The sequence below is a fragment of the Siphateles boraxobius genome, unplaced genomic scaffold (assembly GCF_051911475.1).
Source record: "Siphateles boraxobius isolate OS27281-9 unplaced genomic scaffold, OSU_SipBor_1 48, whole genome shotgun sequence".
Taxonomy (NCBI): Eukaryota; Metazoa; Chordata; class Actinopteri; order Cypriniformes; family Leuciscidae; genus Siphateles; species Siphateles boraxobius.
The window spans coordinates 3,993,240-4,011,878 of NW_027509119.1; the positions used below are offsets into that span (position 1 = coordinate 3,993,240).

General features: G+C 37.4%; 1 protein-coding gene across 14 annotated transcripts in view; it reads right to left on the bottom strand.

The window, feature by feature from the left end:
• Positions 1–18,639, bottom strand: part of myo9aa (myosin IXAa) — a 169,280-nt gene that overhangs the window by 124,333 nt on the left and 26,308 nt on the right. For all 14 annotated transcript variants that reach the window (XM_077201623.1, XM_077201615.1, XM_077201621.1 and 11 more), the window contains exon 2: positions 4,632–5,549. In XM_077201623.1, coding sequence (XP_077057738.1) covers positions 4,632–5,474 — 843 coding nt within the window. In that variant the 5' untranslated portion in view covers positions 5,475–5,549. The remainder of the gene's footprint in view (positions 1–4,631; positions 5,550–18,639) is intronic.

Consider the following 18,639-nt stretch of genomic DNA (forward strand, 5'->3'; position numbering starts at 1 on the left):
AGAAGGAGGGGCTTCATAGAGACAGGAACTAAACAGAATGTTACTAACAGACTGGGAAGAGAGGTACTGCAACATTTTCAAATATGGGAAAAATTATGTTTTTTGAACATTCAAGCATGAAAACCTATGTTAGAAGACAATCAAGACTTTCAAACATGTCCCCTTAAACACTTGTAAAAATTAAGCTTCCAATCAATGTATAGTTCAATCATACGTCTAGATATAGACTGTTTTCGTGGGGTTTGGCCATGCAACAGTTTCTGTAATGAAGTTAGTGTTCTGGGTGGTTGCCAGGGTGTTGCTATGCGGTTGCTTGGGCGTTTTAGGTTTTTTAAGGTAATCTCGCCTAAAGATATGGCTCAGGTTCTCCTCCTTCAGTATAAATCAATGGGATTTTAAAAATGAAGCCTGGTAGCTTAAGTCAGTGAAGCCCAATTTATACTTCTGCGTCGAACTTACGCCGTAGCTACGTCGTAGGCTGTGCGTAGCGCGCGTACCCTTCGGCGTACCCTGACGTGCACCTCTCCAAAAATGTAACAACGCGTCAATTCTACGCGGGCGCAAGCGCTGTGATTGGTCTGCTCAAACCGCTTCCTCGGGTTCCACATGCTCCCTCTGCGTGCGTCAACGCGGACAACGACGCAGAAGTATAAATTAAAACAAAAGCGTAGACTACGGCGTAGAGGCTCCGGCGTAGGTCCGACGCAGAAGTATAAATCAGCCTTAATTCATCTCCTTAAGTCGCATGTTTTTTGTTGGACAAAAGTTAGACACCTCAAACTAATCCAGCACTAATGGCAAATTCTCATTAATGCTACACATTTGTACACCAGGCTTAACTCACTTGGCCTTAAAGAGCTTTGAGCACAAAGTGTGTATAAACCGTGACAGATGTGTCACCTCCATGTGAGTAAAGAGGAAGAGACGCCTGTGTGCTCGACCACTCCACACACTCCGCATTAATCAGTAATGAGCAGATACACAATCTCACTCTGCAAACAATTAAAGCCCGTCCTCTACACTCAAGAGCCATTCAATTGTGCCAGATGGTTGGACATTAACCCATATGCTTAAACATTAGCCTTTTGTAAGCATGTGGACGGCAAGTCAAAAAGTCAGAGATCATACTGGGATTATTAGATTGAAATAAGAAAAAAATCCATACTAGAAGGTTCTGCACATTGTAGGCGTCTCGCTAATCTGGCACAACCAGTTTAGTTCATAGCACTCTACACTAACAAGCTAAAACATGCAAGTTAAATATGGGAGATATTGCGTATGCAGTGCAGGAAGGCCTGTCTGAAAGAAATCAACTGAGAATCACTCTTTTAATGGACTGGTGGCAATATATGACACGCAAAACTTTCATATGGCTTCAGAAGTCTTGGAATATAGAACATGAGTTGTCTAGAATGTTATGGTGTTTTTTTTCACTAGTCACTCAATATGTAAACAAAACCTCTGACATTCTGCTAAACGTTTTCTTGTACATTCCACAGAAGAAGAAAATAAATCAATATTGATGACATGATATAATTTAATATAATAAAATTATCATATTTTTTATACAATGTGTTAGCAGAACAAATAGTTCCAGAACTAAAAGACACAATAGTATGCGCAGTCTTGTGACTAAACTTCAGTGGAACATTAATTGTAACTAGGGATGAATCGAAATTAAAATTCCGTGCCGAAACTAAATAAATTAATAACAAATTAATCAACACTCAAATAGCAAAAATTGAGTTGTACAAATGTTTAAATTGCATAAGGAAGTTTTTATTTCAACCTTTTTAATAACATAATTGTTTGTTCTCCAGTTTGCTGGTGAAATATAAACATTTAAATGGCAATAAACTGTAATAACTTGTTTTGATGAGTGATTTATTCACATTTAATAACGAAGACAGCACTGACAGGATAAATAAAAATATAATGAATTTGTAATACAGTGCATAAATTTAGCAAAATGCTCTTCTCTAGAGTTATTTTTATGGACATTGAATAGTTTCCCCGAGGTAAATGTAACGTTAAGTGACACTGGATTGCCTACAAGCTGTATTATTGACGTCTATCCCTGGTTGAAACACTAATCGAGCGATTACATGAGACAGGATTCATTTTGGTAAGTTGTAATGCTTTCAACATTCCTTCTGATGTTCATTCATGTTTATTATGTGCTGTAACTAGTAAAGAGATGAGATGATCCGTGCTGCCGCTTGAACTACAGTGAACTGTCACGTCGTATTAAAGAGCGCCAAAACGACATTTATTGCTTGAATTTCTTAATAAAATAAATTGAAGGAATTTTAAAATTTAAAATTCATATTAAAAGCTTTTTGCGATTTTTGGATGACAGCCGCGCTACAAATGTTTTGTGAAGTTTTTTTCAAGCATCAACAGAAAACAGCACAGACTAAAAGATTTTAGAGTTAAGAAATCATATCATATTACCGATTGAAATAGAGTAAATAACATAGTGGATCCAGAGCTAGTGTCCACACAGCTGACATGTTTAAGTGGTCCGCGTTGTGTTGACGAAATGGATGCTGAACACGGTCAAAACGTGCCATCAGAGAAGCGCTAGGCTAATTAAACATTTCGGTCAATGATTTTGGCCCTCCAAAACCATTTTGGTGATTTTTGGTAGCTGAAATTTCAGGGCATCCCTACATTGATGAAGCTACATATATTCATTCTTGCAAAATAATCAAATATATTACTTGGCAGAAGACATTTATGTTTTGTTTGATTATTATTAATAATAAATGAAGACCTTCGATGCAAAAGCCTCTAAAAGCCACCTCTGTCAACCATTAGATGATAATATTGAGTGAATGCTCTCCGCACATAGTATACGCTCATCAAATACGTTCACTTCAAACTCACTAAATCCCAGCCTCAGCCCATTCAGAAATGCTAGTACTTGGGTAGAAACATATATATAGGAGTCTGATAAAAAAAGTTAATATTAAACAAAAACTTTAGACGGACTTGGAGGCTTTTGCATCTGAAGTCTTCAAATATAGCCTACTTATTTATTGCTCATTAGTGTCTTAAAAAAACAATAGATCACGAGCGGAGAGTTGCATTGATTTTATCATGGCCTTTTATGTTGTAGGTAAGCTTTAATAAATGCATGAAAACGGCTTTAAAAAAACTCATTCCTCCACTAACAAAATACCCTTCAAGTAAACTACACACAGAAAAGAACTAACCACAGTAACTTTGATAATGTTATCAAAGCAGGATCATGTGCTTCATGGTAAAAAAAAGCCGAGTGGAATTACCGGCATCACTGGAATCCAGAAGAGCAGCTTTAAAACACGTTCTTTCGGCTACATTATGACCGTAACATTGAATCGCATGACCTAGCGTACGTATGCCTTTCTAAACAATCATCACTCAAAGGCTTATCTAGGTCACAAAGCACACGAAACTGGAAGCATGTCAAAGAATGTGACAATTGCACACAATAACTTGGTCTATCGAAGGTGTGATGTTGAGCATTTGAAACAGAGGCCCAAAAGCGGACGACAATCAGACCTCAAACGTCATGACTCGGGATTCAAAGACTGTTCACTCTGAAACTGAAAATGTTGCATGGAGATGCAAAGTCACAACCAATCAGAACACATTTAATGTTAAATACACAGATACCAAGCGTGACATGACTGGAATAGCAACCAAGCAACCCACAAAATGTCTAGTCACATGTCACAGTGGTTTAGGTCCAGAGTCAGATATCAACTTTTTCCATTAATGGGTGATATTTGTGCCATGGAATTGATTTCTAGGCACCTTTGTTAGGTCAATTTTAAGAATGACCTTATTAAATGTATCTGTAGCCATGTTTCCATTGCATATCTGCACAAAACTTTTGCGATGTTTTCTAAATGTCAAACCTATTGCGAAATGACAGCTTTCCATTAACCGATGTTATGCGACTAAAGCATATTTTTTTCGTCTCGCGATAATTCATTCCAAAAATCATGGCAATGGATGTTGGTATATTTATTTATAATCGCAGCCAACACACTAGCCATTATTTTTAATCGAAGGAGACGTAGGCATGTTATCCAAACATTAATGGCAAGGAAAGACCCTTATACTTGTCAGCGGCACATATGAGGTGTTTCTCCCTCTTATCTGCTTCTAGGTCTTGATAAATTGTGGAATTTCTGTTGTTTAGAATCCAGTATTCCCGTGATACCTTTGACTTTTAGGAGTTTAATAAAAAACTCATTCGTCTTCTGTCCAAACACACCGTGCTTTCTTTAAAGATTGATCGACTTTAACAGGTGAACTGTATGCGTTTTCCACAAAATTGCAATGGAATATACTTTTTCGAATTGCCTGAAAAACCACCTCATGCAAGCATAAAACTTTTTTTTTGCAATATATGGGATTTTTTGCGAAATCGACGTGTTTCCATTGGGCCATAAATTCCAATTTAAAGGGTAATGGAAACACAGCTTCTGTGTCCCTCTATTAATTTCCAATCCTGGTTAGGACAGAATGTAAGGCTCATTAAAGATCAGCTCTAAGCACAAAACTATAAACCTTGACCTAAAAAAAACACTGCCAACAACAACCTTGTGATATTGTTAATTAATATAATCAGCTCATACCTCCAGCACTGGTCCGGCACCCAGGATGATCTGCTCCACTCCGCTAGCAAAGCCTTTCTGACTTAGAGCCGTGAGGTGGTGGATCAAGAAGTTGGTGCTTTGGGTCTTTCCCGATCCACTCTCCCCAGAAATAACAATGCATTGATTCTGCTTACTTTGCAGCATAGCATGATAGGCCACGTCCGCCACCGCATAGATGTGAGGCTCCAGCTTGCCCAGCTGGTGATTATCGTACATCTTAACATATTTGGGATTATAGATAGGCAGGAACTTGAAGGGGTTGATGACTATGAGGATGCTTCCCACATAAGTGTAAATCTTCTCCTGTTTGAAGCGACTGCGCAGGTTGTCCAATAGGGTTTTCTCGTTGAGATTCGGCAGGTTGCAAAGATCATCGAAGTCCTTCGGCAAGGGCTGCGGCAAAAAGCCCCGCTCAACCATGCGCCGACGCTCTTCCGTGACCTGCAACCACATCTGCAAGTTCCCGTAGTGGATTGAGCCGTCGAGATTCTTCTCCCGTAGCAAGAAGCGGTAGTCCTCGCTGCTGAAGCGGTTCTCCAAAGCCATGCGAGGCCACAGCATCATGCGCTGGACGGGACAGTCGGTGGGGTTGAGGATCCATTCTTCCCCACCGAACTCCTTGACTTCCGCTAAGACGTAGCATTTGGTCCGATCTAGCTGCAGCCGGTCAATGATCTGCTCGATGACCTCGGCGGCTGAAGTGATCTTGCGGGCGGTGATGGGGCAGTAGATGGTGCCCTCGGCGATGACCCCTGGGTAGATGCGCAGCGTGAACTCGGAGTCCTCAAAGCGTCGTCTCCCGCCAACATCATGAACACTCATATTGGAGCCGCAGTTTCCATCAGCACTCACTGTAGATCCTTCAAAAGGGCCCAATACTGCGTCAAGACATTACAACTGCAAAAAAAAGAAAATTAAGTAAATATTAGTGTTCAACTGGGGTTGATACCAATGTCTTGAACAAGGTGGATGATGTCTGAATTTGCATATTATTAGGGCTGTCGCGACAACCGCAATATTGCAGTACTGCGCTACTGACAGGCCAACCGCCGACGAATGCAAGTAACCGAAGCAACCGTGATTTCTTTTTTAATAAGGCCACCCGTCGTGGTTCGTACCATGTGTATTGAATGTTAAATAAGTTATTAATGATAACAAGACTGTTTATCATGGTGATTTTTTTACAGATGATTAGTGTATTTGGACTTAAGCCTAAACAGACAGCGAATGTGATCGACTGAGCGCGTGCGATTATCTGCGTCTGTCTTTGAAGTCAAGTCATGTATATTTGTGAAAAGGTTGCCGTTTCTAAGGAAAGCGAAATATTTGTCGTAGGCTATCATCCTTTTAACGTGTAAAGGTATTTACCATGAATGGCATCAGCGCTGGCCAGCATTACACAGCGCGAGGAAGCCGTGGGGGGAAAGCAGCGAGTCACGCATTGAATTAATGCCATTGGTCTCTATTAAGTGAAGCACTGCTTCAGCTTTGCCCAAAAGTGAAGCATTGCTGGCCAGCTGAGCCTTGAAAAGTGGAGCTCAAAGTTAAAAAATAATTAAATGATAGATGTAATGAAACAAGGTGTTAAGGAATCAGCTTTTTTGAACGTTTTTGTTGGCAGACAGATAATATTGGTTTAATTGGTGGAGTGACAGTCTTTCAATGCGCAGAGACGCTGTTAAGTTTCGGTTACATTGGTTACATTGTTTTTGTGTATGCTGACCACATCATAACACGCATTTATATAGCAACAAATAAATAAATAAATAAATGGCGGTAAAACCGCATATCGCGCTATTGAGCCACTCAAAATTACCGCAAGGGAAATTCCTTCACCGCGACAGCCCTACATATAATATGAGACAACATTTTGAAAAGAAGATGAACAGTAATTTTATGAGATATTTACTCTTGAAATCATGTTTGATATCCATTGACAAAGCGGTCCGTAAACTAGTTTGCAACTAACACTGCTGTATCTGTAACTATACTGGTATTGGGCAGTTTTAGCATTTGAGATCAGTTAACCAATATTTTTTTACAAAGATATTCTGATTTTTTTTCTTTTTTTTTTTCTGAATCATATTTTTTTACTTAATCAGTGACTGGTTCTTTAAATTTCGGGTGAACGTATAAACTGGCATCATTTGGTGGGTCTCTGAAGAGCAGCACCATTACATCACTGTGTGTTCAACAAGATATAACAGCATTTCAGGGATATTTAAATGACCAATTTTCATAACGGCCATGCATTCTCAAGTGAGAAACAGATTTCTCAAACTTGGCATAAATAGCATTACTAAAACACGACGACTACTACTACTAATAATAATAATAACAATAAAAAAAACATATTTTTATTGTTGTAGTCTAATGATCATTTGATCTTCAACAAACTGGTTATCAATCAAAATAAAATAAAAACAAAGATGAATATTATTGCTACTGCTAAAAACAAAGATGAATATTATTGCTACTGCTAAAAACAAAGATGAATATTATTGCTACTGCTAAACACATTTCTATGTCTGGATATGCAGATATTGTGAATTCACAGACATTTTCTTTTAGCAATAGTATACCAATTAAGTTAGTAATCCAACTACTTATTTCACATAAATGAACAAACCAACAGTTAAATGATTAACTGCTGTTTCCAAGAGATTAAAACAGACTGATGTACTATGAAGAATGGACAGATCCGTGTTTCGGTACACACTGGGTCACTATCTGCTCTCAACAGAGCACAGAAAATCAGCCCGCTGCCAAAATCACCAGCTGCCACCTTCTCCAACAGACACACAATAACTTGATTCACAACCATCCACTTAATAATGCCTGAATAGCCTCCAAGGGTTGCTATTCATCACAGAAGCACTGTGTATACTGACGCAAAGAAAAAACACGGCAATTACTTTGTTAAATTCCTATAAACGTTTCATAAATGTTGATGTTTAACATTAAACACCTGCCCAACAAACAAGTTAATCTACTGAAACGACACACACAGACCTGCATTTGTTGGAAGCTAAACAAACCAAGACTCGACTTTCAGTCTTCACACAATCTGAGGGCACAGGCTATCTTTGAAACAACAACTCAAAGATTAACAGCAGCATTCAATACAGGAGCCCGTTCAGGAGCAGGGCTTTATTTATTTGTGCTTGTGAGGTCAATGTGGCCCTTGTCCACTGGTGCCCGTCTCTCGTCAGGAGTTAATGAGACCTCCTCTTGTGCGTCTCATATCTGGAGTCAAGCCAGCGCTCTCAGGTGCAGAGACAGGTCTCACTGAGATCCTGTATAGCAATGTTATTGATACAACAGACACATTCATCTACACGGGGACATTTGCAGCGAGCGGTTGGTATTTAGACATCTTTTAAATAACAGGATTGTTTTAGAGCTTAACTGCTGTCCAAGACTTGTTCAAGTAGAATATTTGGATTGCATTTGTGGAAAAATAGCTGTTAAGAAAATGAATACCAGACAAAGAGTGTCAAGACTAACAGATCCTATCATCCTGTAGCTGGTTTTCAGTACACAGTCTACATTCATGAACATCAGCATGCAGCATTTTGTAAACTGTGCTGTATTAGTATATAGTAATGCATATTCTTTTAACCGTATGTGAAACAGCATGTAAAATACAAACGTTTCAAACAGTAATATCTTGTCACAAACTCATTACATTGCATGTTTAATTCAGTGAGAAGGGACTCCAGCCACCATCCGGCACGTAAATCCTATTACTTGGCATTTCTAATCCAGTTTTCAAGATGTTATATATCAATGTTGTTATCAAGGGATGCATGATATATTGGTATCATATTTGGACACAGATATAAATACTGAATCACATTAATCTAATGTAATGTTAAGATTTTGTATTTTTTTTTTTATCCCTCTGGTGCTTTTCACATGGCAGTAAAAAAATACTTTTTTAAAATGAAATTAATGTACTATATTTTACTTTGATAATGTATTTTCTTTCATATTTTGTTCTTTTAGCAGATTTAAATGGTACATAATTATATTTATGCAGTACTTATAATCCATTTATTCACTTTTTGAGCATAGACCTGACTCATCTATCGTTGTTTTGTTCAACTGGTCGAGGTTGATATGGGATTTTGAAGGTAATTACTAATGCAATATTTCTAAGAGAGAGTAATCAATACAGTAATCTAATTACACTGTTGAAGATAGTGCTAGTAATTAATTACTTTCTTAGAGTAACTTACCCAACACTGTTGCCAACAGAATGAAAGCTTATTAACAAAAGCCGCTTTTCCAGCACGGTTCGGTACGGTTAGCCAACTGGGCAGAGAGTTTCAGGCCAGGAACGGTTTGTAATCGTTTCGTGGAGACAACTGGAAGTGTTCCTTACCGTTCTCAGAACCGTTCGGCCAGACGGTGCACTCAAAAAAATGATTCAAGCCCTTCTTAGAGGTGACACATTTAAATCTAATTTGCTTTATTTAAATAAATATATTTAAGATCATATGTGTAAATATATTTAATTGGTTTAACTAAAAAATTATTAATAGCTCCACTCAAAAAAAATATTCATTGGATGAACTCAATTAAGTTGTGGGCAGGATTTCCATCCAATAAATATATGTAGCCCCAACTCAATCTGAGTACATCCATTCAACAGAATGTAAATCAGTTAGCCTAACTCATTTGTAATAAATAGATGCAAAAGAATATAAACGAGAGAGGCTAGCTTATTTTTAACAAATACTTATCACTAACCAGAATGACTTTATTTCTGTCAGGCGTCTACAAATGTTTTATTGAGAATTAACAGGGGTTTAACTCTATGTTTTCCATTTGAAGTCACCATAACAGTGATCAATGATTCCATTAGTTGGGCTCTTAACTCTTATTATATCTATTGTCTTTTTTGCTGCTGTGACAGTGTGTTTGTTAAACACATTTGGAGCAGCAAAGAAAGCTAAAGTGAAATGAGATCAGCTGATGATGGTTAATGGTTGATGGTTTTATAATCATCATGAACCAGACTGATTCACTGAGGTATTTTAATCTAACAATTATGTTTTTTTCACAACAAACCTTGTTACTGCAGCATGAGATCAAGCATTATTATAACAATAAGTTTGAAAACTTTAACGAACATGAGCACAAAAAATCAGTTTCTGATGACACACACAGACATCAACAATCAGCGTATGAATCTCAACAATGGTGACAATCACAAATATTTAGATAAACAGATTAATTCAGAACATCACTGAAAAGCTACTAATTCACAACAAACACAACAGCAAAAAATAAAAGCAAATATTTAGAATCAAACCAAATTATAGGACAGTTCAGCTGCATAATTTATTCATGTTGCAATGCATGCTGGGAGTTTTGTACTATGACGGTACCCAGCATGCATTGCAGCAAAGTACTTTTGATTGTCACCATTGTTGAGATTCATACGCTGATTGTTGATGTCTGTGTGTGTCATCAGAAACAGACTTTTTGTGCTCATGTTCGTTAAAGTCTTCAAACTTAGTGTTATAATATTCCTTGATCTCATGCTGCAGTAACACAAGGTATGTGTTGTGAAAAAAAACGTGAAAACATAATGGTTAGATTATAAAAACCTCAGTAAATCATTCTGTTTCATAATGATTATAAAACCATCAACAGGTAACCATCATCAGCTGATCTCATTTCACTTTAGCTTACTTTGCTGCTCCAAATGTGTTTAACAAACACACTGTCACAGCAGCCTAAAAAGACAATAGATATAATAAGAGTTAAGAGCCCAACTAATGGAAACACTAATCACTGTTATGGTAACTTTAAATGGAAAACATAGTTATAAACCCCTGTTAATTTTCAATAAAACTTTTGTAGACATCTGACAGAAATAAAGTCAGTCTGGTTAGTAATAAGTATTTGATAGAAATAAGTTAATCAAGTCACTCATTTATATTCTTTTGCATCTATTTGATACAAATGAGTTAGGTTAACTAATTTACATTCTGTTGAATGGATGTACTCAGTTTGAGTTGGGGCTACAAATATTTATTGGATGGAAATCCTGCCCACAACTTAATTGAGTTCATCCAATGAATTATTTTTTTGAGTGTGGGAAAGCGGCTAAAGAATGCATCATTTTATAGTTATATGGCCCCGGGATTAAAAATTGCAGTTTTAATGGGTTTCAATGGGGACATTTTTTGTTCTTAAGGTCCTGAGTGTAACTATTTTGTGTAGCTTGTGTCAAATAGATTTATGAAAGGAAATGCGGGTCAAATATTAAAAAATACACACATCTGCCAAAATGGTTGCAGTTGGCACTAACAGGCAAAATGATCACACAAAAAAATGAAAAAGATAAAAATGTCCTTAAGGACACACAGGGGTTAATTACACTGCTAAAAGACATCTATCCTACATGCTGTACCTGTTCATGTTTTGATACCTTAATTTACTTTAAAGTCCCCCTGTGGTGAAAATCAAGCTTTTAAAGGACAATTCCGGCCAAAAATGAACCAAGTGGTAAATAACACATGGGTACCGAGTCGACCGTTCTCTGGGATGCGTTTTCATGATAACCGAATGTACCCAGTTTTAACGTTAGTTTTAGTTTAACCACAGACTAGCTTACAACCCCTAGGTTAATTTTTGACCGGAATTGTCCTTTAATGTTGTTTATAACTATGTGGCGTTTTTAATATGCTTTCAGAACAAACCAGGTAGGCTACATATTCATAAGTCAACACCATTGCGGAGTATTTTCTCCTTAAAACTGCAGTGAACCAAAGACAGTCTCAAAAACACGGTTTGAAATCGCTGGTGTTTCTGACGACACAAACTACCTTGTAACCAATCAGATCAACGTGTGATCGTCAACGAGTGGATCTCTGAGCTGAGTGAGTGATTGGAGGCAGGGCTCATTTGCATATTAATAGAACTAAATGCTAAATGCTATACTAAATGCGGCAAGAGTGTAGAGTTACATTCAAGCTATTTTAAGGCATGAAGAATTTTGGTGATCAAAGATGATTTAATTTTGTAATACTTTATTACAATCTTGTTAACATTAGTTAATGCACTGTGAACTGTAAAGATTAACAAATACGGTAACAAATGGATTGCTCATGGTTAGTTCATGTTAGTTAATACATTGACTAATGAACCTTATTGTAAAGTGTAACCAATAATACAGTAATTAACCTAGTATTATCCATCACACATGGTAGTAGCACGTTCTGAATACATCCAAAGACCACATCCTTTGTTTGTGTGAGCATTTTGTGATCCAAATATCACAGTCATATTGACCTCAGTGCACTCTGTAACGCCTAACCAGATTGCATAGGGAGCCATAAGGAGAGTATTAGAGGTGCACTTTGCTGAGCTCTCGGAGGATTTGGGGTCCAGATGGTCAGAAAACTACTTAAAGGATAGCAACAGATTTAGAAGAAGATTCTTCTCCCGGGTCCATACTGCACCTTATTTACCATATCAGCTCAATCCACTATAATGGCTACAGCCTGAGGACATCAGGAACTTCACACTTTACAAACATGAAACGGTCAAAAAGAAACCATTTGAGAAATTCCCAGAAAGGAAAGGATTTTTTTTTTTACAAACAAATACAGGTTGGTTCACATTGTAGACGTACCAGACTTTATGAGGCTGACAAAACCTGGCAAAGTTGTTCTATAATCTTCCTTTAGCAATCAGCAGGGCATTCTTGAACAAAAAAAACAAAAACAAAAAAAACAAACACATGTGGACAGTGTGGTTTCGGCTTGTGATAAAGAGTGTGAATCTTACAGAAGGAATTTGCATTCTCTTGTAACAATCTTTATCACATGTGAAACACTGAGGGCTTCTGTAGCACGTTCTTGTGAATGCATAAGAGGTGATGTAATTGTCATGGACAGTAAACGAATGTGACTGCTAAAGCAGGAACCAAAGATCTACACAAAAACATTCCCGAATTCTGCAGAAATATGAACGGCCTGCATTTAAACAAATATAACATATGCAACATCTCTTACGAGCTTAAAAGCCAATTAGACAAAATATTTAAAGTCCCCCTGTAGTCAATAATTGTATCTCTTAAAAGTCATCTTTGATCACCAAAATAACATATTTAAACTTCTTTTCCTTGAAAAAAATAAAATATCTTGAATGTAACTCTACACCCTTGCCTCATTTAGTATACATGGTGCTATGAATATGCAAATTATCCCCACCTCCACTCACTCACACCATTGCAACAACATCAAGGTGAGTAAATGATTACTTAATTTTCATTTTAGAGTGAACTTACACTTTTAATGTCCCCCTGTGGTGAAAATCCAGCTTTTAAATGTTGTTTATATGACTATGTGGTGTTTTTAATAAGCTTTAAGCCAAACCATGTGTAAATTCATAAGTCAACATGATTGCAACAGTATTTACTCCTTAAAACTGCAGTGAACCAAAGACAGTCTCAAAAACAAGGTTTGAAATCGCTGGTGTTTCTGACGTCACAAACTACCTTGAAACCAATCAGATCAACGTGTGATCGTCAACGAGTGGATCTCTGAGCTGAGTGAGTGAGTGGAGGGGCTCATTTGCATATTCATAGAACCGTGCATACTAAATGAGGCAAGGGTGTAGAGTTACATTCAAGCTATTATAAGGCATGAAGAATTCTTTTTTTCAAGGAAAAAAACATTTAAATATGTCATTTTGGTGATCAAATATGAGTTTTAATGGATAAAATTCTTGACTACAGCGGGACTTTTTATGAGATTCACCAAAAGATAATTCTGCATAGGCCTAGTTAAATTCCTGACACCGCAGTGAGCCCAGAGGAAACTTCAAACTTTCTCAACCCCAAACCAGTATTGCGACTCGATTTGCCGGACACTTGGAGACAGAGATCCATTCAAGAAGCACTGCCACGTCAACGGCACAGCAAGTCAATTAGTCAAACGGGTCCTTTGTTTCAAAACCCAGCACTGCTCGAGATCTTTTGCACTGTAACAGTTCCTGGAGCGGCTATCCCTGATTATGGAGACAAGAATGCATATACAACAAGAGCATATGATCTAAGCACTGGCCAATCAGAAGAGAGCACTGTGACCGAAGTATGTATTCAGTTGAAACAGGGTTTAATGAGGCATGGAAAACCAGGCGTTCCTGCTTTACGTTCTGCTGCTTTTACAAGCGCTTAGAAGTCACTGTAAGAGTCAATAATGCTCCGAGAGAGCAGGAAAGAGGAAATCACACTTTTAAACACACAAAAGCATTACTGGGAAGAATCCTCCAAAAAATGCAGAGGGCAAACATCCATAATCTCACTATGTTCACTGCCTCTGGGCTTGGGTTTATTATTGCTGGTAATAAGCAAAGATATACTGTTGCAAAACAAACGGGTTTCAAAGTAAAGGAAGGGGACTGTTATATAGGAATGCCGCCAAAAATAAAGAAACAAGTGAGGGAAAATACGCATTACTTTAGAAAAAGTCTTACACAACATCCAAGACAACCTAGAAATCAGTCTTTAAAGGGATCGTTTAACAAGAATGTATTCAAATATGTAAGAGTGTGAAAGAGGAACAAATTCACTGAAATCTGAATATTTGGGGTTATCTTGTCGCTCTCAATGTCCATGTCTGTATTTTTGTAGGCCAACCTGGAAGTTCGCTTCACCCTGGTTCCCTCGACAAAAACACAATAAGATTTTTACATTGGCTTCTGGATTATTGTAGTAAATGGGGTCTGTGACCAACAAAAGTTTATGATTCTTACACATTTAGCTGGTTTATCATGAAAATCTTCACAAATAATCACAATTTTGAAGTTTCAATTAGGGCTGAACGATTAATTGGATTTGCGATAATATCGCGATATGATGAAATGCGATTTTGTAACCGCAAAAGCTGCGATTACACTGGTCACGTGACACGCGAGAGAAAAGCAGTCTGCAGACTGGCATCAACTTGGCACGCTACGAAAAGGTCTGGCATACAGGAAAGAACAGTTTATTTTTATGTATGTGATATTGTGTTATTTATTCACTCTCCAACAATTCTGGATCGATTCAGAATTGCAGAATCGAGTCTGAGCTTAGTTTTTAAACACAGATGCGTGATGACGCTGCGCGTGCTTTAGAAACAACCGTATTCTGCTTGCTTCTAATTTCTCGCTCTCTCACTCACACACACACACACGACACCGGTCGAACCTTCCTAAAAATAAGCTTTCATAAAGTTCGGGGTTTATAAGCGAATTATAAGGACAGTCGCGGGCTTCATTTGCACAGGTTTTGCCACTTTGATGTTACTCATGCAGTGCGCGGTCTTGGCCGCCGGAATTTTCCTTACAAATGCTCCACAAAGACATTATTTGTGTCTTTGAATGCAGTTGGCTTATATATCAAAAATATGAAAATACTTACGCGCGCTTTGTGAAGACTGCTCGTGCATGCGGCTGTGAGCGACTCATCTCAAAATGCTTTTGACGCGAAATTAATGTAAACACGGTCAGTTATATCTTAAACCAACAGGACAAACCACATTTACAATTTCAAAAGAGAAATGTGCATTAGTGTGAATGCAGCTTATCGTATAGGGGGAAAATCACTCCAGCTCTTGAATGGAAAACGTTCAGACAGCCTAATTTTAAATACTGAAAGCACTCTTTGTTTATTGCTTGTAATGTTTTTTTTTTTGTTCCTCTTTATTTACTAGCTTTTATATTCTTAAGCTATATTAGTTTATAGCCCATTTAAAATTCTTAACATGTAATAGGTTTAATTAAATATGATATATATATATATATTTAAAGTATGCATTTACACATGTAATTAAATACATATTTTAAGTGTTATTAAGATTAATTAATAAGAAAAAAATTTGATCCGATCATGAGCTGCCTAAAGATTCCCATTCCTACTGTACAATGATTTATTGCTTGTCTTTGTCGATTAATACAGAAGGTAAAGAACTTAAAGTAATCGCATATTAAAATCGTAATCGCAATATTGGCAAAAAAAAAAAATCGCAATTAGATTATTTTCCATAATCGTTCAGCCCTAGTTTCAATACAATCGGCAGAATAAAAAAGCTAAACACAGGCTTCGAATGAACTACACATCTGTCACAAAATTATCCCCATTAAGCTTCCGACAACTCTTGTAGTCTTTATTTAATAAAAAAAAATTAAGAAAAAGAGAATTGAAAAAAGACAGAACAAATTTTGCCTGGAAGTTTGAGTTTGCACTTATTTTAGCCACTTGTGAATAGCAGTCTTTTCACAAATCACAAGGCGGTATTAGAGCATGATGCATTTAATGTCGAAGAAATATCTTTAGATCACAGATCTTATTTTAAGCATTTAACCAAAAACCTGTTATCAAATAAAATAGAAAATGATGAAACTGGAGTGCTCAAATTTCAACGTTTTGGCTTACAAAACTAAACCATCCCTGCTGCACTTTATTTGAGTTTAGTGATTTTTTCGCCCCAGATTTAATTGTCTTCAAGCTCTCAAATCCTATTCTTATTTCTGCATGTTCTACATGTCCCGATACGATATCTGCGAGAACCAAGAACTTTGCATACAGTGCGGTATTCTCAACTGTATGCAAAAAAGGAGTATTGTGAATTGTTTCAAGAGGAGGAAGTACATTTTACAATGAATAATGGCTTAACTTTCAATCAGTTTATCACAAAGCAACCATACACCATTTGAAGACTTTTTTCTTTTTTTATCGGACATTTCGAGCTTGGCATGTTTGGTCACCATCCACTTTCACTGTATGCAAAAGAGCAGCCTGTGTGATCTGATAAATAACGCTTGTGTTCCACTTAAAGGTGTAACAATCAATCGTGTCACAGTATATCGCAATACAAAAATGCATCACTATCATGGATAGAGACAATATGTGAGAAAAGTTTCTGTGTGAGAAAAAAATTCAAGTTTACAGAGTTTTAGTTTCAGTAATACATTAAACTACTATTTATAATGTTGAATATAATGTATAATAATGCAATGGGGGAATATTTGATAATGCCAAATGTCTTGTTACCAGTAAAAAGTGGCCGACATAATTTCAAATATTTTAAATATATCTAGCAGTGACAGAGTGCAAGCATATTCATAACCTTTTAACATATGTCTTGGAGTATCGCAATAATATCGTATCGTGAGTTCAATATCGTGATATGTATCGAATCGTGACATGAGGATATCGTTACCCAAGTTCTACATATTTCTTTTAATACCGGATGAAGCTTCTACGATCAAAATATTGTTTTATAAATGTATATTTATAAACTTTTGTGGGACGACTCTTCAATAAAGAAGCATTTTTTTGTTGAAAGATTTACCCCTTTACTAACCGTGGTCATGCCAGAAGCTCATTAAAATACCAATGTCTTGGAGTATCGCAATAATATCGTATCGCGATATGTATCAAATCGTGACATGAGGGTATCGTTACACCCCACGATCCACATATTTCTTTTAATCCCTGATGAAGCTTCTACGATCAAAATATCATAGTATAAACGTATATATTTGTGTGACTTTTCTTCAATACAGAAGAATTTTCATGTTGAAAGAGATGTATCCCTTCACGAACAGTGGTCATGCCAGAAGCTCATGCAAATACCAATTAAAAACGTGATTATACATATCAGTGATGAAGACGGGGCGCAGGATCAGAGGACCGGCTCATGCAGGGTCTGTCTGGGAAAGGACGGGTGAAAGCACTGAGGCCCAGGCTGCCTCGGAGATAAAGCAGGACTGCAGGATGAGATAATTACACAGATAATGAGCTGGCAGCTGGCCCTTTGATTTATGACAGGGGTAGAGGGGTAAAAGAGGCCTGGGAGGGCATACCGGTTCAGGCACCAACTCGCCCCATGGACATACTCCCCTCACACATGTCAGTGTAATAACAGGCCAGACCTGCAGTCAAACAAACACACGTTCAGAGACGAGAGCCCTCGCCTACAGCTACTCACACTAAGAGGCGGCAATGACCTTGTCAGAACAATTTCTAAAAGTGCATGCATGTCTGTTTGCTTTAGAATAAAGGACGCCGCTAGCCAAACGACCACAGATGTAAATGATAGATAGTATAAGTGGACTTGTCCATTTGTACTATGAAATTGTGCTCATCTAACTCGTCTAGCTTATCTACTGTTAATCACTATATATATGTGTGTGTGTGTGTGTGTGTGTGTGTGTGTGTGTGTGTGTGTGTGTGTGTGTGTGTGTGTGTGTGTGTGTGTGTGTGTGTGTGTGTGTGTGTGTGTGTGTGTGTGTGTGTGGGGGCCTCACAAAACTTGTCTAATGATGCTTTCTTTTCAAATCAGACATAAAAACATTTAAAAATGGAGTACATGAAAAAATATACATTTTAAATCTATAGGCTACAGTTTGAACTGTAAAAAAATAAGTATTGATATCTGCTTCAAATGTCGACATTAAACGGCAGCCTCCCTCCTCAATGATCACTGAATCATCAGATATACCAGATCTGCTTTACTAGATATTGACACCAATTAAAAACAAATGTTGCTATACCAAGCTCAACGCTTTTGGCATTAAAGAGTAAAGCAGCTGTGCTGATAAGCATCCAAGTGCAAGAAAGAGCAGAGCCGTGTGTGTCACACTGTAACCTGCCTACAGGCTCTTTACTTGTGTTCATAAACTACAGATAGTACAACATTTCCGCAGGCCTCAGGGCAAATGATCATTAATTAAGGGGAACAAGAGGCTTCCTGGGCTGAAAATGAAAAACAAGATCCATTTCCACGTACGACGCATAACACTTACTTTAGGATGTAAAAAATAACCTTTTCACATCAGTAGGTCAATCTCAATATGGGCAGGGGGGAACAACGAGCTAGATGTTGATCTCAAAAAAGCCTGCTTCATACTGTGAATATGATAGAAGAGGTTTGTTTATGACAAAGATTTTGGGGGGTTTTGTTGTGAATTCCTCTAC